The sequence below is a fragment of the Epinephelus fuscoguttatus genome, linkage group LG1 (genome assembly GCF_011397635.1).
Source record: "Epinephelus fuscoguttatus linkage group LG1, E.fuscoguttatus.final_Chr_v1".
In the NCBI taxonomy this organism is placed as follows: domain Eukaryota; kingdom Metazoa; phylum Chordata; class Actinopteri; order Perciformes; family Serranidae; genus Epinephelus; species Epinephelus fuscoguttatus.
Genome location: NC_064752.1, coordinates 38026170 through 38053499, shown reverse-complemented (window position 1 = coordinate 38053499; position 27330 = coordinate 38026170). Strand labels below are relative to the sequence as shown.

At 40.7% G+C, this 27330-nt stretch overlaps 2 protein-coding genes across 2 annotated transcripts; both read right to left on the bottom strand.

The window, feature by feature from the left end:
* Positions 1-158: 158 nt before the first annotated feature.
* Positions 159-12234, bottom strand: timeless (timeless circadian clock). The gene is made up of 30 exons (XM_049588067.1): positions 12082-12234; positions 11378-11516; positions 11078-11231; positions 10731-10845; positions 10542-10604; positions 10323-10424; positions 10050-10205; positions 9835-9968; positions 9519-9606; positions 9198-9374; positions 8565-8782; positions 8377-8480; positions 7780-7949; positions 7559-7684; positions 7255-7406; positions 7061-7158; positions 6858-6978; positions 6565-6766; positions 6316-6455; positions 5003-5082; positions 4775-4898; positions 4597-4679; positions 4290-4456; positions 3895-4123; positions 3149-3217; positions 2882-3000; positions 2305-2548; positions 1167-1218; positions 999-1063; positions 159-778 (listed from the first exon to the last, which is right to left on the bottom strand). Exons 2-30 carry the CDS (start codon positions 11457-11459, stop codon positions 648-650), a joined length of 3765 nt encoding a protein of 1254 aa, XP_049444024.1. The 5' UTR covers positions 11460-11516; positions 12082-12234; the 3' UTR covers positions 159-647.
* Positions 12235-13071: 837 nt separating this feature from the next.
* On the bottom strand, positions 13072-21381 carry prph (peripherin). Its single transcript, XM_049587559.1, has 9 exons — positions 20722-21381; positions 18859-18919; positions 16880-16975; positions 15773-15937; positions 15563-15688; positions 15240-15460; positions 14851-14903; positions 13945-14018; positions 13072-13855 (listed from the first exon to the last, which is right to left on the bottom strand). Exons 1-9 carry the CDS (start codon positions 21270-21272, stop codon positions 13784-13786), a joined length of 1419 nt encoding a protein of 472 aa, XP_049443516.1. The 5' UTR covers positions 21273-21381; the 3' UTR covers positions 13072-13783.
* Between the last annotated feature and the right edge of the window lie 5949 nt (positions 21382-27330).

Sequence of the window (27330 nt, the reverse complement as noted above, 5' to 3'; positions counted from 1 at the left end):
CCATATAGCCAAGGGTTCAAATTAGATATACTACAGACTCAAATAATTCTTTTAACAATTTACAAAAGGTAGTTCATTATTCAAGTGCCCTCTAGTGTTTAAATGATGCAGTGCAACAAAGTGACAAAACAAAAGCTGCCGGTGAGCCACTATTTTGACAACAGTGCTTCTTTATTAATAAGTAGGCATGCATTTTACTCTTAAATCCAAAGTCAACATTGGAAATGACCTAAAAGTACAAATGTAAGATTCATTTTATCAATACAATGAGCCTGAAGTTTTCAAAACACAAAAGGCATTACTGGATTATACACAAAATCCTGTGATGTAAAACTTTCCCAGACAGCAATATCTCTGTGGTGCCCATGCAGAGTATCCAAAGAGAACCATAACCATAACATACCATGATAGAAAGGCACCACTGAGGCTTGCCAGAGAGATGACAAGCTGAAGCTGTATAAGAGGATCTATGTATCCACAGGGGCCGGTCTAAGGGCCTGTTTCTTTGGGGTTGTTTGGGATTCCATTAATAGAGTTTCTGCTGTCTGGACTGCAGACCTCCAGAGGGCTGTATTCACCCCTGAGCAAAGCGAGGGCCTTTTATGTCTCCCCTGTCTGCAGTTTTTACGGTCCATTAAAGAAAGTGACTAATCCTCATCCTCCTCTTCATCAATTAAGACCATCTTCCGTCTACGCTTCACGGGAGCAGAGATATCCTCCCTGTCTGAATCTGCATCGCCGTTGGTCTCCACATCCATTGCAGTGGTGGACTCATCCTCTGTAAAGACAGTAATGTGTGAGTCAAAACGCTGCAGTTCAGCTCTGATTAAACACCACTAAAGTGGGAGGCTCGTAACTTGTCCTGGACTGCTGCAGTACAGATGTTAAGTTAAAATAAGGAGTGACAACATACTACTGACCTTTAGTTTTACAAGTTATCTAAGTGCCCAGTTCATTATCATTAAACTAATACATGAGAACTTTCATTTGGGAAATACCATCATCCTCGTCATCGTCCAGCACTCTGCTCCTGCTTCTTTTATTTGAGGTCCTCTCCTGGGACCTGATGTGAACAGAGATAGATGAGGTAGTGTTCAGAATTAAAAATAGACATTTCTCAGCTGTGGTTAGGCTTAACTGATTAACAACACAGGGCGATGCCTCACCTCTCAAGTGTGCTGTCCGTATCCTCAGTAGGAGTGACATCTGACACAGGAGCTAAAAACAACAAAAGAATTTATTATGTACAGTCATCTTGATCCTTGATTCATCTTTGATTAACAGTGGATTTAAGAGACAAAGCTCCCTTCCCTTCTGGTGTCCCCCATGGGACACTTATTTATGGAAAAAAATTGTACGGTATTCAGCGGCAAGAGACAAATAATTTTTTGATCCTGTCTAAGTTGAGCCATGAATCACACACAGGTGTTTGTCAATATAGAAAGATAGATCCAGAGGATAATTTTGCAAGTCAAGAGAGTTGCAAGTTGAACTACATCTCTCGTCCCACACGATATACCATATGTCGCTAACACCAGCTAGCTAGCTAAGTAGCTTCAGCAACAGGGAAAGTTGACATCACTTACACAACTTTTGTAGTCTTTCCGATTCTTTTCACAGTCTCATACTTCAATGTTTTTATGACAAACTGCAACCTTGTTGACTTGCCAAATTATCTTTTAAATTGGAACACATCGGGGTGTCGGTAGCGTAGTAAATAGTGCTGGCGCCCCATGTACAGAGGTGATGCCTCGCTGCAGCGGTCGCGGGTTCGATGTCAACCCCTCACTCTCTCTCACTCCCCCTTTAAATGGGGGACAATTAAAGGCAAAAGCCTGAGAAAATAATCTTAAAAAAAAAAATTGGAACACATCATGTGTGTAATTTGCGGCACAATTCAAACTGGATCAATAATTATTTGTGTCTTGGCGTAAACCATACCATACATATCTTTTTCTGAAATAAAGTCACGTGGTGGTTCTGTGGAAGAGGAGGATTTCACTTCTCTAGTTTTGTGAGATGCAAAACAAGGGTGACAGGTTCTTTACAGTCATAATTACATTGCTGCTTCTCCAGTTTGAAGCTAAAACACTTGATTGTGATTAGTTTGCTACTGCAGTAGATTCCTATATTCTCAGGAAGCTAAAACGTTGACATTGACCTCTCCCACCATTCCTTGCTGCTAGATTACCCAAAGCAGGCTGTTCTAGTAGCCGTGTAACTTAACACTTACCTGTCTGAGAGAGCTGTAATTAACTGCTGCCACCTGAGACAAGCCTCAGAATCTGAAGCTCCCACACATACCTGTATTTTCTGAGGTGCATTGTTTCTTCTTGCGTGTGAGCAGTAGAGCTCTCAGAGCCTCAGCTCTCTTTTCATCCGAGGCCTCTTCCTCCTCCTCCTCCTCCTTCTGGGATTCTGCAGTTGGACTCATGGAGCCGTTTGGCTCCTCGCTTCCATTAGCTTCCTCCTCTCTTGGACTAAGAGCTGCAGCTGTGCTCCGGAGCTCGGACACACTGATCTTTGCTGAGATCCTCCAAAACCTCTCCTGGTTACAGAACAGTAAAAAAAACCAAAAAAAACCCTTTTAGATATTGTTTTGCAGTCAAAATTAAATCAACAGAGAGCACAACAGCAAACAATACAGAGTAAAAAAAAAAAAAAAAACCCCACACACAAGACACACAATACAAAGCTATACACAAAAGCACATCACAACTTAATGCCTGTCAAATTAGAACAAGTCCTGAAGACCATAAGGTCGACCATAAAGACCATAAAATAAGACCAATGAAAGCACAAAGAGCAGATCAAAGGCCCATGATTAAAATGAGGTGAACCGACTGCGTTGGAGGTGAAATACCAAACACACAAACCACACCTGTTCATTTGCAGGTGCTCGAATTCCCAGTTTGCGCAACAGCCTCTGAAAGCTCTTGTTGTCCATGGCTTCTTCACATGCCTCTGTCAGAGGTACCAGTGGCACATCGTGGGACACACCTGGTGAATGACCACAACAATTTCTTTAACAGACCAAAAAGCACAAATTTCTTTTTTTTTTTTCACGCATACCACAACCTTCCTGAGTGCTAAAACCACTTGCAACAGTATAAAGAAATTACATTAATTTTTTGACAGTTGCACTCACCATCCTGTTTACGATCCTCTGCTGTTCTGTTTAGACGGGTCTGTAGCCACAACAAGGGTTCAGACATGCCTGTTATTAAAAGAAAGAAAGAAAAAAACAGCATGAAACTAATCATAAGAGTACCTTATGTTTTATTCTTGTAGTCTTAAAGATACATTTTTTCAAACAAGGTCTTAACACACACACACACCACCTTTGTCTTTGAACATAAACACAAATGTCTCTTTGACCTCATGTAATGAAAAGAGACCCTGGTATAACTTTGAAAATTACATTAAATCCGTATGTAACATTTAAAGCAGTAGTTGGTGATTCTCATTTGCTGAAACTGTCACTATATTCACAAAAATAATGCTCCTCTGCCTACTTTGTTGCCTCATACCATTTCTGATGGCCTTACCGCACATGAAGAAAAATAACCATTGCCAATTCTGTGACTAGTTGCCTATTTTTCACCTCAGATGTTTTCAGAAACATATTTTAGTGTACTGTTTATCTGTAAAATGAGGAAGCTGGTTCAGCAGGTGGGTGGTGCTTGGTACGTTGGTCAATCCAACATGGCTGCCAGATCACAATCCTTAGAGGCTCCTCAGCTCTGACTGGTTGTTCTCAGTGCACCGTGGTATACTCTAGCTAATGACAGTTTCAGCAAATATGACAAAATTCATCCTCATAAAACCTGTAAACTGTAGCTTTAAAGTTATTGCATTAAATGATCCACCTAACTAAAGTGCCTTTTGTCTCACCTTCCTGTTGCAGAGCATACACCATGCTGCCTACATCGCGTCTCCTCTCCCCTGTGGAGTGCAGGCTTTGCCTCCGCCTTCCTCCATTTTGTGATGTTTCCCCTTCTTGTTGTTCATCTTCCTCTTCCTCACTCTCCTCAGACTCATCCTCTCCCTCATCTTCATCATCTCTGTCATCAGGATCATCTGGTAACCCCTGTGTTAGTCCCTCTAAGAACTCTTCTTCAGTCTGTGGCAGAGAAAAAGTGACTTTATTGTAGAAACACCATTTCTTAAACTATAACTGTTTTTTGGTGATATATATTTTGTATTACATACATTAGTGTCTTCATCTCACCATTCTTAATGTGGTCCGAAATGTTACTCAAAAAGAAGTACATTTAATAAAACTTTACCATTCCCTTTCCAGAGCTCTTTGCAGAGCTCTTCCCATAAGCGCTGCGACTCCTCTTCTTATAAAGTTCTCGTCTCTCAGACACCAGGCCCATACTGAGCAGTTTGTCCACCACACGCGCACGGGACCGCTTGGCTGTGACCTTCTTCATGATATTACCCAGCACGTCTGTGAAAATACAGTTTGATCACTGAAGAGAGTCATCACAGTACTCCTGCGACTGACGTTGTACAAGGACTGAAACTGGCGATAGGCATACACTAAAAGACCTCTCATGCACTACACAATAAGAATATGATGACCAGTACCATCAGAGTCCTTGTACTCCTCGTAGAGCATCTGCAGCTCCTCCTCCTGTTCCTCAGTCCAAAGAACAATCCTGGTACCTTTCCTTTTGGTAGAGAAAAATGGCAGTGTATAGAGACATTCTGCAACATCTTCCTCACTTCATAAATGTAAAATACAACTCATTCTGTCAGTCCATACTTCTGTTTCTTCAGTTCTTTAGCGTTGGCCACCAGACCCATATGCACCAGCTGTGTCACTACCTGGCGCCGAGTGCGGTTGCTGTTGCTGAGTAACGGCAGCAGAGTCTCCACTATATCTGGCACTAAACACAAGAATCAACAGTCAGTGGAAGAGGCTGGATCTAAGTACATAGTGTGCAATGCATCGTGTAACGTGTAATGTGTAACAGACAAAAGGAAAGCAGACCTTCAGAGTGAAGGTGCTCCTCATAGAGTTTCCGCAGCTCCTCTTCCTCCTCTTCAGTCCATGATGGTTTTTTCCCCTCTCTGACATATTTAGGAAGAGATGCAACATTTCAAATTTAAGAACCCAAGATTTTGCTATTTTGTAGTAAGTGTAAATGCCATGTGTTTGAATAAATCTTATATAATCCTACGCAAGTGAATGTTTTATGTGTAACTTGTTAACAAAAGTCTGTGCCATCCACAAAATGACCATTTGTGTATCAATTACTCATCCAGCGTTACGTTAAATTTGTAAAGAAAGCTTTGTTTTTCTCGCATGCCTACATGGTGAACGAAGAATCCAAAAACGTATCCTTGATGAATCAAAGTAAAACTGGGCTGTGTTCAACAACAGCAAAACTACATGAAAACATTAGTTTGTAAACTCTCATACAACCCATGCAGTATAATCCAAGTCATATGCTCAGTACTTTCTAAATACATGCATTTTTGCTAAAATAGTAATGTTTAAAATACTTTCGCATACCAGTAGCACACCTGGCCAATCACATAATGTGAGCTCTGCCTGTGCATTTCATTGAGCAGAGCTCAACTGCTCTCACTTGGCCAGGCATGCTACTCTTCTGTGTGTGAGACTTTTTATGTGGGAGTAGTTTTCATAGTAAGGTCCTGGGGAAAATGCATGTGTTTGGGAAGTTCTGAGCATACAGCTGGATAAATGAGACTTGGAGTATACTGCATGAGCTGTGTGAGAGTTTGTAAACTGATGTTTTGATATAGTTTTGCTGTTGTTTATCTCAGACCCCTTTTACACCAATTCATAAAGGATTTTCTCAGTTTTTGGATTCTTCATTCACCATTGACTAATCTGATGATCGATCAATTGTAATTTTTCTTGGGGGGGGGGGGGGGGGGGTGTAAAAATGCTCTGATTCCAGCTTCTTAAATGTGAGTATTTTCTAGGCTTTTTTTTTTACTCCTCTATGAAAATACCCAAATCTTTGGGTTGCAGAAAAAAAACAAGACATTTCAGGACTTCATCTTGGCTTTGGGAAACTCTGATTAACATTTTTCATAATTTTCTGACATTTTATAGACTAAACAAACTTGTTGATTAATACAGAAATAATCGATAGATTAATCCCCAGTGGAAATAACTGTTAGTTGCAGCCCTACTATGGAGGTATAAAAGAAAAACAAAGTTTTTCTTCATGAATTTGTAATGTAGCATAGGCTGAGTAATTGATATACAAACGGTCATTTTTATGGGTGAAAATGACACACAATAGTAGACAAGCAAAAACAAGCACTAACCCGTCTTTGCTGTAGCCTTCAGTCATCTCATGTACAGCTCCCACATTTTTCCAGAACAGTAGCTCAACATACGCCTTGTTGTTTTGTGCAGCCACCGAAAAGAAACGGTTCAGCACAAACTTGGCAAAGGTCACCAGTTCCTGTGAAGCAGAAAATAAAAGTAAGCTCCTGTGTCTAATCTGCACTTGACCTTATATCACACATAGCTTGGCAACACTGAAGAAATGTTTTCTCATGTCGGTATGGTACCTTGTAAGCAGCTGCTGCAGGGTCACTCAAGATCTTGTTGAAAAGGTTGAAGACTGACAGCTGGAAAAGCTGGGCGTCCATTTTGAGGTCAACAGCCAAACGGTGCAGCATTCGAGCGATGCAGTGGTTTGTGTGAGGTGTGTTTTTGGAGTACGATTTTAGTAAGAGGAGGTATGGACGCACAATACTGGGGTTGCAAAACCTGTGAGGGGGAAGAGAAGGGTAACATGCCCCATCAGAAAGGTCACAATAGTACTATTTGGCATGCTGTGGCAGGTTATCGTTTTCCTCACCTCTTAATAAAGTCTAGAAAGTTGAACTCTTTTTCAGAAATCTGGACAGACTCCAACTCTTCCTCTTCTAACTCTGCTGCATCGTCCTCATCCTCTGCCACAGGCTCAGGGGGAGATGACCCTGAAATCCAAAGGCAACGTCTGGGTGCTGCATAGAGCCTATGATGCAAAGGGTCACGAATAAATAAATTTTAAAAACTTACTTGGCAGGTTGGCATGCAGGATCTGTTTAAGGAGTTCAAGTTCCTCCTCTGGTTCCACATCAGCTGACCCAAACACATCTCCCTCTGGCCACACCTCCCTGAAAAGGACAAGAAGACGGTAAATACTAAGATAACTCATAACTTAATTTGTGTGATTAGTCTGAGAGGTCAGTGGCACGTTGAGTCTCACTGACCTGGCAGCACGCAGCAACCCCAGTGCTTCTGGTCCCAGGCGAGCCAGCAGGGCATCCTGCACCCGCACCATGGCCTCGGTGCGCTGCTCCTCAAGTGGAGTTTCAGATGTGGCATCAAACGGCACAATGCTTTCACTTAAAGACTCTGACAACTGCACACAGAGGGCAGAAAGGTGAAATGCAGTAAACTTTTCACTTTGGACCAGACAAGATTTTAGTTCAATTTCAGCCTCTCAGTTGGACGTCGGACTGATGTGTTTCTGAAAGCACTTAGCTCCCCCTTGAGTTTCATCCTCACACTGACCTGAAACCCAGAAGCCCTCAGCTCTTCCTCCAGCACCTTCCAGGTCTCCTCCAGAGCCTCTGGACTAGTTTCTGCAGCAGGAGGCTTTTTCTGACCGTGAGACTTTTTCCGCCTCACCTTCTTCTTCTGCAGAGTTAACAGAGCTAGATGTTAACATTTTGACCAGGTACAAATGGCAAGGATTTACAAACACGCACTGCAAAGTTAGCACAAGAACTTACCTGAACCATTAAGTTTCTGCGACCTTTGCAGAATCGCTCCAACATGCGCAAGAAGAGATGAGTTGATTCCACCAAGTCTTTGAGATAGGATTGAGGCTGTTTGGTTTCATCGTACTTCCTCAGCAGGGTCAGGAAAATCTCCCTGTATTCCATCAGGTAAAATATGTTGCCTATAAAGTAAAGGTAAACAAATGAGAAAACTAGGACTGCAATTACATGCAAACTCTTTTTTATATTTCAGACTTAAAACTAAATTTAAAGTGAATATTGTCTTAGCAGAATATCTGTTTAATTGAAGCATTATGCAATGATGAGAACACACGCACACTTGTGTTCTAGTTGTGCTTCGTTACCCAGAAAAAGGGCTCTAATTCAAATTTTAAAAATTGAAAAGAGTATTCTATAGCAACTTAAACATAGCCTGTTGAAGTCACGCCTCAATCACACAATGGGGCAGCATCATGTCAGCGTTGTATGGTTATGTGTAAAAAAGCAAAGCTGGCATAATGAAGCATCTTTGCTGCGGCCCTATTGCGGGATCTCTGTGTAAAAAGAGCTTATGTGAACAAAAGTGAAAAAATGCTGTTAGCATCTTACTTTTAATGACGCTGGAACTCTGGCGGATGGTTTCATCCTGTGAGCGGTCCATCTCGTTCACAGTCAGCAGCAGCTCCTGATATGCCTTTAGCGCCAGGTGCATCCTAGAAACAACAAGTGATAACAGTCCGGGACCAATGCACAGATCTGACATTTTTCTGTTAACCTGATACCAAAAATCTTCTTACCTGCGTGACCAGGACGTGGCCTCTTTGCGGTCTGTGAGAATCATCTCATAGTAGTTGGTGATGTTGCGCTCAATATAATGGAAAGCACGGACGGACATGGTCTCAGAGACTAAGTCAGCACGGAAACCGTTGCCACGGTTGAAGGCCATGAAAAAGCTGAGCGCCCAGAGGTAGTATGTCTCGTCATGCTCCTGAGTTTGCTCTCGGATTAGACTTTCCTGTGGGGGAGATGAGGAAATGCAAAGTGTTAAGAGTATTCTACTTACAATGAACAATAAGCTGTGAGAAACTTCAAGATTTAATTATGAGTCACCTACTGGACATAAGCATATCAGACATTTTCTTTGAAAGGTTTTCTCATAACATAGTTTCATAAAAGGTATTAAAATGTTATCTTTTTCAGTCCTATTTTCCATTTGTATACTAAGTATGGATGCACCGATTGTGAAATTCTGGGCCAATACCAATACTTAAAATAGTAATTTGGTCGATACTGATACCAGTGTTTTTGTTGTAGTTGTTTATTTGTCATATTCCTGTCCTCATATTTAAAATATCTACATGGTTTTTCATTATTGGTCATTGATGTTTTGGACTGTGAGAAAATAAATGATTACTATTACAGCAACTGACCTTGACAAGGTACATGAGGCGATTGTAGCAGTTCTCCAAGAAGTCCACACAAAACTCTCGCAGGAAGAGTCGAACATTTAAGGCTGAGCGGCGTTTGTCCTTACATTCCTGAGCCTGACGATTCCTCTTGGGAACCCGCCTCACTGCTTTGCCTACGTCATGAGTATAGTTTTTGAACTTAAAAAAATAAATAAATAAATAAAATAAAATAAAATAAAAAAACGAAGAAAAAACAGAGACTCATATTAAAATAATTTTTGCAAGCATCAAGCGCCACAATTGTTTGGTATCACAGATGAGCTACAAGAGTTCACAACTCACATTATGAATATTTCTGTGATAAATCACATCTTTGTCCCCAATCGCCTTGAGGCCTTGAACCACGAAAGACCCTCCGAAGCGAGAGTGTCTGAAAGAACAACACACACACAAACACAAACAGATAGAACATATTACATTTATTTTTTAAGCTCCAGTACTTCAAACGAGCTGCTTGTACGTTTCATGACACAGACCAAAGCTTTCTGTAGATAACATTAAGCAGTTCTGTGACATTTTTCAGACCAAGTTGGAAAATAAAAACACATTTAGGCTCTGAAGTAAAGAACTTGTTGACTGTACATGCGCTTGATTGTACCTGGTTCCTCTCTGTAATGTGCGAGAGCGTTTTGCCGCATGTTCCTTCTGCCTCAGTGCCTCCAGCTCCTGAGAGTCTCTCTGCTTCTCTTCTGTTGAACGAGCCTGACCGGCGCTCACCAAAGCTTCTGGTGTCTGTGAGGAAAGAAGAAGAGCTCAAACACAGATCAGCTGCAAACCTATTATGTGAGCCTCCAAGGGGTTCTTCTGTCTCACCTGGTCTCTGAACATGAGGGAGATTATTTCCAACACGTGCATACTCCACTGCTGCTCACTCTGGGCCGACGCCAAGAACTTGATCAGGTCATCAAAACCGCTCATGTGAATGGCCCACAGCAGCCTGTCATGGACACTGGCATCATCATCCACTTTCTACAAGAGAGACAGAGTTTAGGGAATGCAGAGAGGTGAGATGAAGTGTAATATTAAATAAACTGTTGGACAAATTTAGCTCTGCCTCTTATATGACAATATTGGTTTAAGTCAGACCTTCTCTTCACAAGGGTCCGCAGGTACATGAAGCACATTTCTAACCAGCAGCAGGATCCTTTCAATCAGCAGGTTATCCTCCTCCTGTCTCTGCTCCCAGTCCTGAAGGAGAAGAGGTTAAATCAGGTAAGACATGGATAAACAGAACCATTTTACTGATATCATCTATGAAACAGGTGAGGGTTTTGTTGGTTTTTCTTTCCCCAGTAAAACACTCACCAGCTGTAGAAGCGTGTATAATGTCTCACTTAAAATACCAAACACCGCTTCACTGGCAAAAGCCTAAAAATAAAGGCAGAAGACACAATACGTTAAGTATTATTATTCAATTTTAAACATAAATTCTGGTTGTACCCTCTGGTTACAGTGATGGCATCACTTATTAGTGTTATACTGAGATCACAGTACCTCTTTGTAGGCTTGTAAATGAGACATAACTTGCAAGAAGTGATGTCTAAACACTGGGTCATCAGGGACTTTACCAAAGCAAAGCATGGCAGGCTGAGTGAGGTTGACCATGAGCCTGAAGAAAAACAGAGAAGAGTCATACGAGCATCAGTCAGTAAATCTAATGAGGATACATTTAAATAAACAATACTCGGTACCAGTAGGGCAATATGTATTACAATATCGGCATTGGTGTGTCAATGATACGTATTATGAAGACTGTAATATGATATATTACCAGACTGATTATTTGTCCCCCTCGTAAATATTTAATATTCGATAGAGAAGTGTCATGTTAGAGTTTATACCTGATGCAGGCATCAAATAAGGCCTTTTCTTTTCCATGCTGGATGATAATAGGTAGAAGGTCATTCTGTATGATCTGGCCTGCACCCAGCTGCTGGCGGACATCACGGGTGTCATCTTCGTGGCGTAAATACCTGATCAAGTCTTTCACGCCCTCTGCAACACAGAGACGGGACAGTTAGAAGAGGACAGGAGCTTTTCCTGTTTTAAATCCATGTCATCAATATCGCCTATTCTACTTCCCACTGATGATGCAGGAAATGTATTGTATATTTGTAATATTTTTCATAAAAACCACTCACCTAAGCAATCAGCCTCTTTGTGATAAGTGTCTCCCTCCAGATAGCCGAGAGCGCTGCATGTTGCCAAAAGCTCACAGTCCATCTTGAATAAGTCCTTACACCATCAGACAGCTTAAAGGTGGAGGTTCAGTCTGATCAGCTACACAGTAGGATACAGAGAGACCAACAGAACAAAGTCAACAGAGCATCTCAAAAAGCGTGTTTACTGTGTGTCAATCTTTTGAGCCAGATCAGTCAAATCATTATTTGCTACTGGGCATGATCCTGCAATAATAATAAACTCTACACAGCACGTTTCAAATGTAAACTTAAGTGCATCTTGACCTGGTTCATCTGCTACTTGTAGAGGAGAATTCAGACTTTGAACCCTTTTAAGTAGTTTCTCTTAGGTATAACGTTAGTTATCAACAGCCTACCAGCATTGTTTCTGGCATTACACTATTGACACCCACTTGAGAGCAGACTAGCCAGGGGACTAACCCTTACCTTAAAGTTAGAGTAACATGATATGCATCGCTGACTGTTGTTATAAAATAAACTATTCAGGGGGTTATATTAGCCACGGTATCTAGCTAGCTGAGCCCCCACAGGATGGTTATTCTCTACATGTTGCTAATGTTATGTAGCCGCCGCAGTAGTTAGCTTCAGTTTACAGACTTTTTTAATCGTTGTTCAGAGAAAGAAAATATCACACGTTACTTTACCGGGTCGTTTGAACGCCGCTACTCGACAGGTTCCGTGTTAATAGCCGGTGGTGACTAAAGTGAAGACCTTTTCCATCAGTTATAACGCTGGTTTCAGCCTGCTGTAGCACCAATATTTGACAGTAGGACAAGTCTCGCGCCAAGACTACGAGCGAAAACTCAAGGAGCGGATGTAGAATGTCGTCACGGAGAGAACGCTTTTTGCCCTAAGTTTGGCATTTCAGGCAGCGCCTTTCTGTATTTATCACCCAAAAACCCCAGGTTAACCAAATCAGTGAATTGACGGTGTCACGTTGAGGCACAAAAGGTAAGACTAGGACCCCATTGACGTCTGTGTGCGCCAAACTATGAGAATTTAGTGGAATATACGTGCAGGTTGAGCGAAGGTGTCGCCTGAGAGGGGAAATGTAGGGCATAAACTGTCAGGGAAAAATGACTTCCCCCAACTACTGTACCATAAAACTTCATGTTGTTTTTGTGTAAAAAGAGCTTAGATTTTTTTATTTTATTTTATTTTTCAACACAAAAAGGTGTATCCGTGTCATCTCACCATACTGGAGCCACCAAATACCGCCATTCACAAATAACCAAAAACACTTGTAGAGATGAAGAACTTGGGGCAATCTGTTGGATGACCAGTTTTAATAGCAGCTCATGCAAAGGTAAGAGAAGCCCACTCTAAATTTTCTAATCAAGCAGCACACAATTTTAGAAATTAACCATGCTGTGTTGACAAATCTGATCTGTGTACAGACAACCAGAATATAATATGAGGCAAACACAAACAAAATAGTACTTTAAATACCTGCTTTAAATATGTTTGAGAAATGGTATGTGTGGTAAAGGTTCTCACCCTTGGGTTTAAAATGGCTTGACAAATTGACAGTGTTTTTTTTATGAAACAGAACACTGCTTATAGAAAAAAGGAGGTTAGTATAAGAAAAAAATCAACCATCAACCAAATATGTAATGCATTCATAATGAGTTACATGGACAGACAAGACAGATTTGCTCCAATTGAGTTTATTTGCACTTACATATTCATTCATCAATCGTGCCAGATACACGCAGCATTGCAAAGCACATTCAGCATAAGTCTTTTAAGTTGGTGATTTTAGTTGGTCAAATTTTCAGTGTCAACATTTCCTATGTGTTACATGTTTGTGATTGGTTGGTTTGCGCTACAAGAGGATTGCAAAGCTTCTGAAACAAATGCAAATAGGTTAAGTTATTCTTAATCTGTCATTTAAGGTATGTTGACCAAATGGTAGTTTGTAAAGTTTTTATAGTAAGTCCTATCTACGACATCATTTAAAGTCTCTAATTCAGCCTGTACTGTAGTTTAATACTCTGCTACAAACATGTGGTAGTCTAAGGATTCCATGGGATTGCACTGTAAATGAAGGCCTCAAGTGGTATGGTAATAAAGTGGCTTTGCTTAGCCCTACAGATGACACAAGTATTTAGCAAAAGTTGGGTGGCTTAAATAGCACCAAAGTGACACTCTCTAAAAAGAATTCATTCAACATTGCACCAACACTGAGAGACTCTCTGCGAGACAATTTAACACATAACTAGTGGGAATGGGGACTATATGGATCAGAGTTTGGCTTTTTCTATTTATTCCTCGTTTTGTTGGGTTTTTTCTCTCTCTCTCTCGTGGCTCTGGCCTTCACATTTTCTTAGCAGTATTTTTTTTTTTCTACTCGTCATTGTCATCCTTGTCAGTGCGGACTGACTCTCTCTCCTTCTCCCTCCTTGACTCCTTCACCACCTGATGGAAAAGAAAGAGATTAAAACTGAAAAATATAAATAAATCATCAATATGTCAAGCTAGTTTGTATTTTATATTAATCATTGTACCTCTCCATCTCTAGTCTCAACTGTCTTGATCACCACAGTCCTCTTGGTTGAGGTGGAGTCTGTGTGTTCATAGTCTGTGAAAAGTCAAAATAAATGAAGCTCTCTGCTGAGATTTTTAGATTAAGAAACATTTGCAATCACAAAATAAAAGTGTTGCTTCTCTGCACTCCTTTTAAAAAGATTTTCTTTTCAAAGATTAAATTCAGGCACCCTGGTTTTAGAAATAAGAATACCTCCTGGCTGAATCGATAGTACAAAAGATCAACAACTGCATCAAAAAATATCAGGTTCATTGACTGAAAAAAAAAAATCAAAGGTATAACTTTGTCTACATTTATTTATGACTCCCAGTATGCAATTCACAAAATGACATCCAACCACTGAGTTTAAAATGCATTTATCTGCACTTCTAAGGGGCAGAAGTTAAAGAGTATGCTGCTGTGATAATTAATAATACAACTGGCTTCTTATATCCATTTACTTTTACATTCTGGGTGAATTTTCAATGAATTCAGCAACTGTGCCAAGGTGTTTTGTTCCTAACTGTCGCTATAAAACATTTTGAATTTGCAATTCTGATTTGCATTTCCGACTTGCCTCTTGAGCCATGCCTCATTCTATACTGTCAGGCGACACATAATTCCCGAGTTAAAATAATTAAAAATGACAGATTTAACATATATCTACAGGGTTCTTTCATTATCCAAGAAAGTATTTCTATGTTCAGTAATACTGAAGATATTGCTTAAAGAAAAATGGAAATGAAATGGGATTGCAGAATGGAGAAAACCACCTCCAGAACCGTGTGGCTCTTCATGACTCACAACTCTATAATTTAAAGGTAAAGGGATACCTGAGACCTTACATGTGATATTTTACTTTGGAAAACGAAAACTTAAAGCTTACCTCGGTCACCAAGGTGATTGCTCATCCCAATATTGAGGATGGGAACAGTAATCCTGAACAGGGAATATAAAAGTTGGATGTTACAATCTAATCTGTAATGATAAGTTGTTTGTTTGGTTGTTTTTTAATTGACATAGAGTTAAGACTAGACCATGTAAGAAACAAATTAGTAACATTTTATGTCAAAAAAGTCAATTCAGTTTTATTTGTGAGAAGACTGGAGTATCTGGAGGATCCTGATAATAGCAGCACAAGGATTTAGGATTTAATTTAGGTCCTTTTAGCTGTGAGGTACCACTGAGCATGGAGAAATCTACAGCAATTAAAGGGAAAAAATCCTGTAAAAACAGCAAAAACTTGGACCTGAGACACAGTATGTCCCAACTCACCTGCTCTCCTCCCCCTCCAGCAGTTTACGATAGGTAGCAATCTCAATGTCCAGAGCCATCTTCACATTGAGGAGGTCCTGGTACTCCCGAAGGTGGCGAGCCATCTCCTCCTTGAGGTGGCGGATCTCATCCTCCAGTCTGCCTATGTTGTCCTGATAGTTGCCGATCTCAATGCCAAACTGATCCTCCATTTCACGCATCTGCCTCAGCAGAGCTTCATTCTGAAACACACAGTAGTGCAAACAGTGCAATAAGAAGCTGTAACATGTATAATGATAGATTATAGATTAATGAGACAAATGACGGGTGGTGTTTGGCCTCACCGTGTTCTTCAGTGCTTCAATTTCACAGTTGAGAGACTGAATCTGCCTCCTGGACTCGTTGGCCTCCTGCTTGGCCTGCCTCAGAGCATCAGTGTTGCGCTTTGCAGACTCAGTCAGATCATTAAACTGTAGGAACAAAAGATGAAGCACACAAGAATAAATACATGCTTGTATGTTCATGTGTGACTGTCAGTGTGTTTGTCTGCCTACCTTGGACTTGTACCACTCCTCAGATTCCTGCATGTTCTTCAAGGCAATGGTCTCATACTGAGCCCTGATGTCCCTCAGAGCACCAGTTAGGTCAGGCCTGGCGGTGCTATCCACCTCCATCTTCAGCTGCTGGGTCTGGACACTCACTTGCACATCCTGAATTTCCTGATAACACCAAGATAGGGGCAAAATATTGTCAGAAATACAACTGTTACATCACAAGCTTGCCAACAATTTTTTTAAAAAATTCTTCCATTAGGTGTAAGGAGCCAATTTAGCTCTGTACACCTCACCCTGGTATCCTCCAGGGTTTAGTTTTGGGACACCTACTCTTTTCACAAGGATCTCTTGATGTAATCACTTAACACCACATTTCATTGCACCTCTATGCAGATGACATTCAAATATATTTCAGTATATATATTATTGGTTCTTTTCCTTCTTCTATAATTCAGCAACTGCTTGCCTTTCAGATACTGCTGTTTTTTTCTTGCAGACAAGCTCTCGGCACAGATATTCACATCAGATTTAGCTAGGCTTTAAATGTAAACTAAAATCACACATTTTCAAAAACATATCAGACTGACACCTTTTTAGTGTTTAGTGTACCCTCTAAATACATTTTGCTCTGTTGTCTAAAGTTGTCAAAGTTCCATAGTATCCACCCTCTCCTTGTTCAACATGAAATAAAATGAAATAATAAAATCGTATTACAAAAACTAATGCTCATTAAGGACAATAAATGTTGCATTTAACAGAGAATAAGTTAAAGCTTGTTAGTCCAGCATATAAAATTATGCTCTGCATTATCTCTTGCACTATTGATCAGCTAATCACTGGGATGATTTCATCACAGGTAAATGTGTACAATAAGTTGTTATACTACTTTATCACAATTACTCATATGTATTTGTGATAAAGTAGTAGTTGTTATACTACTTTATCACAAATACATATGAGTAAGTTGTTTGGGATCTATGTGCATGCAAAACTTGAGTGCTACAATTACAGATATAACATATAACAACTGTGATAGGTGATTCTTGTAAGAAAGGACTTTTCCATGTATACAAGCTGGAAAAGTGCAGAGCAGGTAGCATCACTTACTTCATCATGGAGCTTCTTGAGGAATTCAATCTCATCCACCAGAGACTCGATCTTCCTCTCCAGCTCCAGACGGGACAATGTGGCATCATCCACATCCTAATTTTTATATGAGACAAACATAGTTTATGCTTCCATAACTGCAATATGTTCTCCATGGCTGAAACACCTCATCATTATAAATATACTTCCATCAATTCTGAGATTATAAAAATGTCATCGCAAGTATCCTTTAGTGCATGGAAATATTTGGAAATATGAAAAACATTTAAAAGAGAAAAAGTCAAGCCACTCAACAACAGTTAAAATACATATGATTGTTGTTTAATTCGTATAAATTACTTGCAGGCTTATGCCTGGTTCACATTACACGATACTTCTGTCCGTTCCAACAGTCACTATGTCAGATTACACGATTGTGGAGTCATAAAATCGTCCTGTGACTTGGCCAACAGATATGCCAGACTACACGATGGTCTACACCAATTATCCCCGGTCGTCTTTCACGACGTGTGTGATGTCATCTGCTTATTCTTATCCTATTCTAATTATTATTATTATTATTATTATTTCAGTCACTGTGTCTGTTCATGTGCCAGCTGATATGTTATTGTAGTTAAGTAAAAAGTGCCACCAGATTGCAGGAGCTACATTTGAAGTACCGTGTGCAAACATGCAAGTCACTGAATCTTCCACAAGTTCCTGCAAATGTTTCACAATAAAAGCCTATTTAGAAAATGAAGGGATTCTCTCGACCAAAGTTATAAGGGGCTTTTAATTTGAAACAGATACAGAAAGTGTTGACTTTGAAATTATGGCGTAATGCATTAACTTTATCAAGGCAACGGGAGCGGATTAAAAGTAAAAATATAAAAATACAGAAGGAATAATTAATAACGGTGCGTTTATAATGAAGTCTGTTTCAAATGAAGCTGGTAGCCTCCGCAGTTGTGGTGAGTAAAAGCCACTATTTTTGTATTTTCTTACTTTTTGTCCATCTCCATTATGAAGAAGTAACAATCTTTGCTAGCTTGATGCTAATGGCAGTACTCACCGGGTTGCTAACGTGTCTCTGCTGTTTCACACCATCATTTTTCCCTTTTTACTCTGTGTGGTTGTCTCTGGAGGGAATATCTAAAAAGCTGGGATCTTGTTGATGTACAGTTGTCTAGAGCAGCTAGTCACTCTGTGTTCCTATTGGTCAAAGTGACGGCTGTGACGGGAGAAGTCGTGAAAGACAAAAAGAAAATACAACATGCTGGACTTTCTGTTGGAACGTTTTGAGGCGTCCCAGATGTGGTGCGGTTGCTGTCTACTATGACACACTACATGAGATGAAACGATGGATTATCACGTACAACATTTGTTGTCGTTGACGATCCAAGCCGTTACTTTACAAGGCTGTGTTGGGCTAGAATAGGGCTGAAATCGTATAGTGTGAACCAGGCAACAAGTGCAAAATGAAAAAAAAATCAGTTCAGGGATACTCAACTTGCTTTGCACACGGGCCTCTTTTGCAAAATGACAGGAGACCAAAGGCCAATTAATAAACAAACATTAATAACTGATATATTAAAGATTAGCTTGGACCTATTTTGGGAGGTTGCGGGATCCTCTCCAGGCACTTTTTATTTTAAATAAAAAAAGCTATGTTTTCATGCTTACTTATGCATAGTGTCATATTATTTACTTTCAAGTACCAAAAAAATTCCAATGTAAATCAATTTATTTTCACTGTGAATAAGAAAATAGTCGGTGGGCCACCCAGTATCCTATCATTGGCCAGATGTCCCCCGAGGGCCACAGGTTAAGTATCACTGGTCTAGATCAATGTTATTTCAGAAACCTGCCCTGTCATATTACTGTGCAACTATTTTGGAAGTGTTGGGGATGGAGCAAAGCTGTCCATTTTGACCTGTTATCTGAGCCAGAGGACACTGTAATCAATAAGGTTATCATGGTCGAGTGAGCTGAACGTTTACCTTGCGGAAGGCAACCAGGTTGTTCTCAGCATCTGCCCTCTTCTGGGTTTCCTCGTCCAACCTTAAGGACAAAAGAGATAAAATGTTTCAAACAGTGTACAGATTTCCTCCAGGCTCCAATAATGTCCTTTTCACAAAAAGGTTGAGAGTGAAGAACATGTCGAACTTGTCCAAAAACACTCTTTCTGTCTAAGGTTACACCGGGGCATCAGCTGGCAAAAAGCTTTCTGGATCAATTTGTTAATTCACTGTCCTGTAAAAAGGGGTTTGGAGTGCACCCAGTGGGATCAGCAGCTGCTCCTTTCAGCTAATGTGATTTCCCCACAGTTCAATGAGTTCATCTGCACACACTCAATAAGATTATGTACACACACTTCCGATCTTTTTAAAGATTTTAAATGGCCATTTTGAACATTGGCTAGTGTACAGAGACAGGCCATTTTCAGGGCAGCTATATGAAATCTGCATCATGTGGGATATGCATACAAAGTGAGACATTTGTGGATTGTCGTCAGTCAAAATGTCTGTCGAAGCTCCTGCAAAAAGGAATAAAATGAAATGAAAAAATATGTTTCACAATGCAAACTCATTTATAGTCACTGCAAATGATATCAAATGTACAATACCAATGTTTACTTGTTCTCTGCTCACACTTTCTGACTGATGAGCTCCATCTGTCCTGTCAGACAGAAGTCATGTCCGCACTGGACATAAAGTAGATTAGTGGGGAAAGCATCACACAGTCGGCCGTGCTTCCTCATCTTTAATTCATGTTGTGTTACAGGGGTCCTTTTGTCCTAATGGGGTCTCTGGCACCATCCCATCAGCACAGAGGGACACTGAAAACACACCTAATGGAGTCATTGAGTCACATTGATTTTTCCTGACGCTATTCTCACCACGCCTGATATCCAACCTCTCCTTCTCTGGTCCTATTTCCTCTCTCCCCTCCCCGCTCCTCAGTCGACCCCACCCTGTATCTGGTCCATCCATCCATCCTCCTCCTTTCTTCTCTCCTCTCAGTGTGTGCATACGTTACCATGTGTGTCAATAAATTTGCATTATTTAAAGGGGTAGCACGAAACACATCCTTATGCAATGTGGCATCCAAAACTGTACCATAGTTTATTGTGGGTCACTTTGCTGTCATAGTCTGAGGCTCTTCTCCTTGTTTTTTGTTGAATCCTACTAGTGCACAAGACATTCAGTAAACATATACACTCATACATGAACAAGATGCAGCGCAGTGTCCTGCATCATGCTGATGCTCTGTTGTGTCCAGTTTGCTCATGTGCCACGCCCTACTCCACCATCATTAGGGGACTCAAGTTGCAAACGCCTAGGGACTCTCCACCTTCTCTGTGCTTTAAGTGGACTATGGGCAATAAATTATAACAGTGTCAATGAATAATGCAAGGGTGGCACTTGTGGTAAGTACAGTAGCCCACCCCAACAGCTCAACGTACAGTTGACAGGCACAACACAGGGAAAGACTGGAGGAAAGAGGGTTTGACCTTTGCCTTCGTTGGATGCAACTTCATCAGTAGCTCTATCTATCTATCTATCTATCTATCTATCTATCTATCTATCTATCTATGCATAGGGGCAGATTTCTGGGGGGACGCAGAAGGCACATCCCTCTCAATATATAAAACAAAGTAGCAGAGGATTTTAATCTTATCAAACTAAAGATATTTGTACCATGACTTGATACAGAAAAGGCACAAAGTGGTGCAAAAAAATTCACCAGAATGCAGGAAATTAAGTGTTTGATGCTCAAATTTTTCTATCTGTCTGTTTGTCTGTCTGTCTTGTGTTGTCATGCATCATACTTTCTTTGTTTCTTATCATCTTGTTACCAACCTCTGCTTGAGCAGGGACAGGTCCTCAGCCAGGTTGTCCCTCTCCAGTAGGTACTGGTCCCTCTCCTTTCCACAGGCATCCAGTTGGCGGCGCAGGTCCCTCACCTCCTCCTGGAAGAGCTCAGAGGCGCGGTTGGGCTGACCTTGCTGCTGCTGGCCCTTGAACTGGTTCAGCTCCTGCTGCATCGCACCATTCTGCTGCTCCAGGTAACGCACCTTCTCGATGAAGCTGGCGAAGCGGTCATTGAGCTCCTGCAGCTCAGCCTTCTCATTGCTGCGGGTGGTCAGGAACTCCTGGTTGATGGCTTCAGACAGGGTGAAGTCCACCTTGTCGTAGGAGAGGCGAGGGGGCTGGGCACCACCGCGAGAACGCTGTTGGTGGTAGGTGGTGGAACGGGATGAAACCACAGGTGACATTGAACGCACATAGCGCCCCCCTGAAGAGACAGGCATACGGGAGGATACAGGGGAGTAAGAGGACATGGAGATGAGGTGTGGGCCCCCGAAGGTGCGCCTGTAGGAAGTTGAGGTATGCATTGAAGAGTGGCTCATGGTTGGTATCTTTCTGTTCTCTGTCGCTGTGGAGAAAAGGTAGAGCTTGAGGCTTGGAGATGCTCGTGAAGCAACAGGACATCAGACTGAAGAGCGCCCAGGGTTTTTATGCACACAGGCTAGCTATCCCATCATCCTCATGCCGGCCCCTCCCTCATTTTTCCTCACCCCACCCACATGAACCCTTCCTTTCTCAATCGCTCATCAGCATACAAGCTTCGGCCACTCCCTACCCTTCAGAGATAGACCCTGCCTCTCTCTGTCTTGCTCTCTGTCTCGACAGCTCCACCCTTTTTACCAGAGCTCTTGGCAGGAGGCCAGACCGGCATCCACAGTACTGCTTCGATATCTAAAGATGTCTCCTCACGCCCCACCCCTCCTCGCCTCTCTGATGCATGCCCCCATTGACACTTGTTCACTGGTTCTTCCTCAGTCAGTCACTTTCGATTCTTGTTTCTCCACATGATTTCTATATATGATTTCGCTCCCACTTGGACACTTAATGTTCTTAAAGTTACTATCCAATGTATGTGTCAAGGATTCTGTTACCTGGTTCTCAATAAGAAACTGTGAAATTGTAGCCTAAATTGAATCACGTGTATACATTGATTTAATTCTTTTTCCCCCTCCATCTGTCTCCCTTCCTCTCTCCTCTCTGTCTCTCTCTCCTTTTACAGTAATGGAACACTTTATTGATATTCTGGCGTCTGGGGCAGAGCCATGACTGTGCAGTAATTCTATCCTTTTGAAATGCACTACATCCAGTAATCCCTGTTCAAGTAAGAGTTGTCAAATAACTGTCAGTATTTCTTGTGAAAAATGGCTTTCTGGCAAAGTCTGAATCAAGAGTTAAAGGTTCAATATATGAAATTTTGAACATCAATACAGTCAGCAAACTGCTATTTGCTTTGCAAAGATACAGCGGAGTGATGGTGTTCTGAGCAGAGAATGAAGGCACGCTCCCTCTGTGTGTGTTGTAATCCAAGCTTCTCTGTTCTTTGTTGTAGTAGCCGGGCGGGTCAAGCATGCATGTTAGTACTATGAGTCCCTCACTTCATGTTCCACTGGATAGCTAGTTTCCGCCACTCTGCACTGCACTCATATGGCAGTTAATGCTGATAACCCACAGTGGCGGGACAGTGGCATCCAAAGGTCTACCCTATGTTTGCCCATACATTAACACTGTTGGCTCTGTTATCCTTGTTGCTGTTGTTAGCACCGTTAGCGCTGTTTGCACAGTTCATGTGTCTAGCACTCCGAATTTCTGCCATTTCATCTCAACCGTGTGCAGGTAATCCTGGCCCAGGTTTCGGAATGTTGTATAGACCAAATCGTCATGCTGTTGCGCTAACAACAACAATCACTTCTGGTCAGAGAACTGGCAATTGATTTTACTTGTGGAGATTTATGAAATCCGCAGACCTGCTTACGTCTGTTGTCATTTTCAGCTGTAACTGAAACATTTCAATTTACCTGTTGACAGCTTCGACTGTGAGTCCAGTCTTCCTCAGAAGTGTCATTCGACGTGTTGCTGACGTGTCATTTAAGAATAACTAATAAGAATAACTTTATTCATCCCCAAGGGGAAATTCAAAAATCTATAATTCATTTATCAGCTGGCCGGCCCAACAGACCTATCAGAATCCGCTGGGCTGGCCAGCTGATAAATGACACGTCAGCGTCGGATGACACTTCAATCAATATTAGCATATGTGTACACTACTTTGGAATATTGTCTCAGCTTTACCTTCATACACTAACTGGTGGAGGCAGCAGTAGACTAGCAACTCCTGTTCTGCTGAGTAAAAGTATTGTTTTAGTCTGGTGACTTTGAGATAGCGGCTTCAATTTCCTGTCAGATATTGCTGTCTGACAGCAAGATAAAGTGGTGAAAATATTCTAAATATAGCACACACTGAAACTGATATTGATTTATCTAGATGAGCTATTTTTAGGCAGCTAAAAACTAACCAATTGAGGCAGTGTGCTGTTTGATTTAATGTATGTGATGCAGGGGTTTTCTACCCTAGTCTACATTGCACCTTTAAGGGTGACAAAGGTCAAAGAAAAGTGACTGTTTTTTTAGCAACAATCCCAATTATTTAGCACAAATGAGTTTAGCAGATGTTATCTTTTTTATTGTTTTGAGTTTAATATAACTTTGAAAGCAATCATTTAATTAGCCAACCGAGCAGAGTCAATGCTTGAGAATGATGCTCCTTTGTCTAGTCAGTATTCACAATGTCAAACTTACAACCCTATAGCACCTTATGCTCAGAAAATAATAGATTTTTCTCTTGACAGATGGTGTTATAATTGATCTTTAGGGACAAAAATGCTGTGATGCAATCAATAGTGTATCTGTTAGTTTCTCTGTAGAGATGTATGAGTCCTAGTTGCAGGGCTGATAAAACAACAAAGTGCAAGGACTCAAGGCTTTACTGTAAGTTATGGTATGTGGTTAAACATTTTAACTTGACTAAATCAACCACTGATCCGGACTTTAAGCCCCAACTCACAATGACAAGGCAGGCAGCAAGATCGATAAGCACTTTTCCATATATTACTGTGGTTTCCACTGTCCATGTTCTGGTAGGCTTCAAATGTTGGATAAAAATGTAACATTAGTGTTGGTGATAATCTGTGAGGCAGTGTGTGTGTGTGTGTGTGTGTGTGTGTGTGTGTGTGTGTGTGTGTAGTCATTTTAATTGAGGACTGTAGACAGGCTACCACTTTCATATAAAGTTGACGTAATGCTGAGCATGCTCTGTGTCAACTGGGTGTGGCACTGTCTTCCCTTTGTGTCCTCTGTGATGCTTGAAACCTTTAATCTCGTCCATTTATTCCTTCTTGTATGAAACATAATACCCAACAAATATAACACATAATGTGATATTTGCGTCTCTGTCAGACACACAGTTTAACATCAACCAGTGGCCTTTATTTTGAACTGTTCTAATTAAATTTTAGGTCTCCATGATATTTGGGTTTCCTCTTTCTGATGGAGCATCTGGAGCACACTGTAGTGATGGGTATAGTTATCTCTTCAACAGTCTGCCATTCACAAACGCACACTTACACATTTGATTTTCCTCCCTCTGGGTCTGCATGGCTGCTCCTGCAGAGCTCTGACTCTCTGTGTAACAAATGGCCCATGTTAGTCTTAGCTCTGTAATCTAATCAACCTGCTTTATGGTCAGTAACTCTCTCCTCTCTCTCCCTCCCCCCTCTGTCTCACCCCCTGTCTCACGCTCTCTACTCAGAGCACATCTCATTTCTATTCTTTCCCCAGATCCTGCTCCAGTCTGTCCAAGGTTTGTTATCAGCGTTGAGACTACATTTTCATTTCTACACTGTAATTTACAGCATGTATGTCAGGCAAACACACACATGCAAAAACATACAGGTCAAGGATTTTGAACTGGACTGTATCAGTAATCCTAACCATCAGCCAGATGTTACCATTAGCGATTGATCCTTCTGGTTCTCGGAGAATTCCCCAAGGGGCCATAAATTCAATCTTGCTGCTTGGACAGTGTCAGGCCAGGATATCTGTTCCACATATTGAACTCACAGCATGTGTGTCATGTTTCAAACCTAAAGAGGCATTTAGATAGTTCAGTCATATGGGATAAAAAGTAATAAACATATTGTGCTCTGATTTAATTTTAGGGGGGACAGGATTCACCCTCTGTTTATATATGTTGTCTTGGGTGTGGTCTCTGATAAGAAATCTAATCAAACGTGTGTCCTGAGCAGTAGTCAGCAGTAACAACAGCACAGAGCGCTGCTGCACGAATAAACTGAGCTTACAGAAACATTTGCAATACAGCTGCACGATATTGTTTCTTTATCGTCATTGGGATGTCAACCTGTGCAATAAACACAGAAAGATTGTGACATTTGCACTAAAGTCAAGAGAGAATCGGTAGAAAACTGCCCTTTGAAATGTTTATTGCTGCCTTTTGTGTTCAGCTCAATGTTCAGGTAGTTCAATAAAAATGTTAGAAATAATTTATTTTTTCTTAATCAACATGCAATTGGTGGTATTTTAGCAGTATACTGAAAGCAGGAGAAAAATGAGTATACTTTAATATCTTAATTTATCGCAAGTATCGTGATATTTAACATTATCCCATATTTTCATCATATCATGCAGGACCAATTTACAGCTGTCATTTTATTTAAAAAATCTGACTTTAGTGACTCATATTGGCAGTATCCAGTGATGGAGGAAGTACTCAGATCCTGTATATGAGTAAAAGTAATAATGCCACACTAAGTAAAAGTACGTAACTATTATCAGCAAATTATACTTATGGTATGAAAAGTACTCTTTGCATAGTAAATGTTTCATGTCAGTGTTTTACTATTATACATGATGTTTTTGGATTAATTTTACTGCTGCATTTATGTGTATGTTGTATTTTGCTGCTGTAGATGTTTAAGGTTTTGCTCACTCAGCTACTTTGGGTACTTTAATCTACAGCAATTCATCATATTCTATAAAATCATCATATGGTTGTTACTTGGCTGCACTGTGAGGACCACGTGTCTCTAAAAAAAAATCAGCTTTCCATGGTGTCAGAAGAACAGCCTTGTTTTCAGCTTTGTGATGCATTTTCCAACTGATCATAGAGGGTTTTTAAATAGTTTATTGATCTTAAAAAGTAGGATAAGAAGGACATTTTTTGACTCTGAGATGTAGTGGAGTATTAGTGTAAGGTGCATAAAATGGAAATACTCAAGTAAAGTACTTCAAATGTGTGCTAGTTGAGTAAATGTACTTAGTTACGTACCACCACTGTTAGCATCCTAACCCCATTCCTTAACAAGAACATCCATAGTGAACAATTTTGCAAATGATAATGTTTATTTATCTATTTATGTTTACGTCTGAAGTCATATCTGCTTTCTACAATATCTGTATGTCAACTATGGTATGTTCAAAGTTACAGAAAGATGGTGGTTACTGCAAATAAACTCTGGTTATGGTAGGGTTATGAAAGCACTAAAGAATATAAACAGTTATCTACTGTCCCAGCTGGCCCCGGACATCAATATGATGTTAGAAAGACGCCAGACTCTCGTGACAGACAGACGCAAGTTTTCACTGGAGTGAAAATCAGGTTGACAATAATTAAAATGCCTAACAACATAAGAATTTCATGTTCTGTGGACGTAAACATTGTGATGTTTTGCAGATGTTGGGTTTTGTTCTTCATCCCTTATGAATATATGTTGTTATTCAAGGTCAAGATGATGGCATAAGACATTTGAAAGATGCTGAATTTTGGTTACTTAACAACACAACCTAAAACAACAAAATATTAACGTCATCTGTCGTTAGTATTCTATGTCAAATTAAGGTTGGCATTATCCTGGTCACTCAAAGTCACAACCTAAATTCAACCACATATCAACATTTACATTGACATTGGTGGTCAGTTGGGACATTTACTATAGACCACTATAGCAAAAAAAACAAAGTTGAAATATTTCATTCTGTAAGACTTTCCATCAACTAGCTTTGAAAACTCCTGAGTAGTGTATTTATGCTTCACATGCCAGATTTCTTTATGTTTCAAATCAACTCTGTGTGACACTACTGAAGTTTAGGATGTTAAAATCAATATGTGTAGAATTTAGTCAAGGTTGAAACTGTGAGACAAGAATAACTTGAAACTTGTGACAAATGTTATTACCATGGTAAAAAGAAGAAGAAAATGTTGTGTCAGAAGTACTGTATGTGCTGATTGGGTGCTGCAGCAAGACTTATTGCTACATCCTTGACTGTGGTAGGTTTCTGCAGTGTAGAGGACAGATGAAGGAAACTGTATCCCCTTTAACATCAGTTGCTAGGGAGTGGTGTGCAATAAAGAATCGCTCAAATTAATCAGAGCTGTGTAGCTGCTTGGGTGGTGTCAACTCACTGACTGATCTTCAGGTCTCAGAAAGGACTCATGACTTGTAAGAGACAGGCCTGGTTATCTGGAAAAGAGTAGCCAGTTCCCGGAGTGTGCTGACAGCTCAGCCACTTTGACTGGGACTAGTGTGC

Coding starts and splice junctions, on each gene's coding strand:
- timeless (XM_049588067.1), bottom strand. CDS start 11,459: ATGGACTGTGAGCTTTTGGCAACATGCAGCGCTCTCGGCTATCTGGAG. Junction 4,899..5,002: donor GGAGCACCTTCACTCTGAAG/GTCTGCTTTCCT, acceptor TCTTGTGTTTAG/TGCCAGATATAGTGGAGACT. Junction 1,064..1,166: donor ACGGACAGCACACTTGAGAG/GTGAGGCATCGC, acceptor TGTTCACATCAG/GTCCCAGGAGAGGACCTCAA.
- prph (XM_049587559.1), bottom strand. CDS start 21,272: ATGAGCCACTCTTCAATGCATACCTCAACTTCCTACAGGCGCACCTTC. Junction 15,938..16,879: donor TCAAGAAGCTCCATGATGAA/GTAAGTGATGCT, acceptor TGGTGTTATCAG/GAAATTCAGGATGTGCAAGT. Junction 14,904..15,239: donor CTGGAGGGGGAGGAGAGCAG/GTGAGTTGGGAC, acceptor TTCCCTGTTCAG/GATTACTGTTCCCATCCTCA.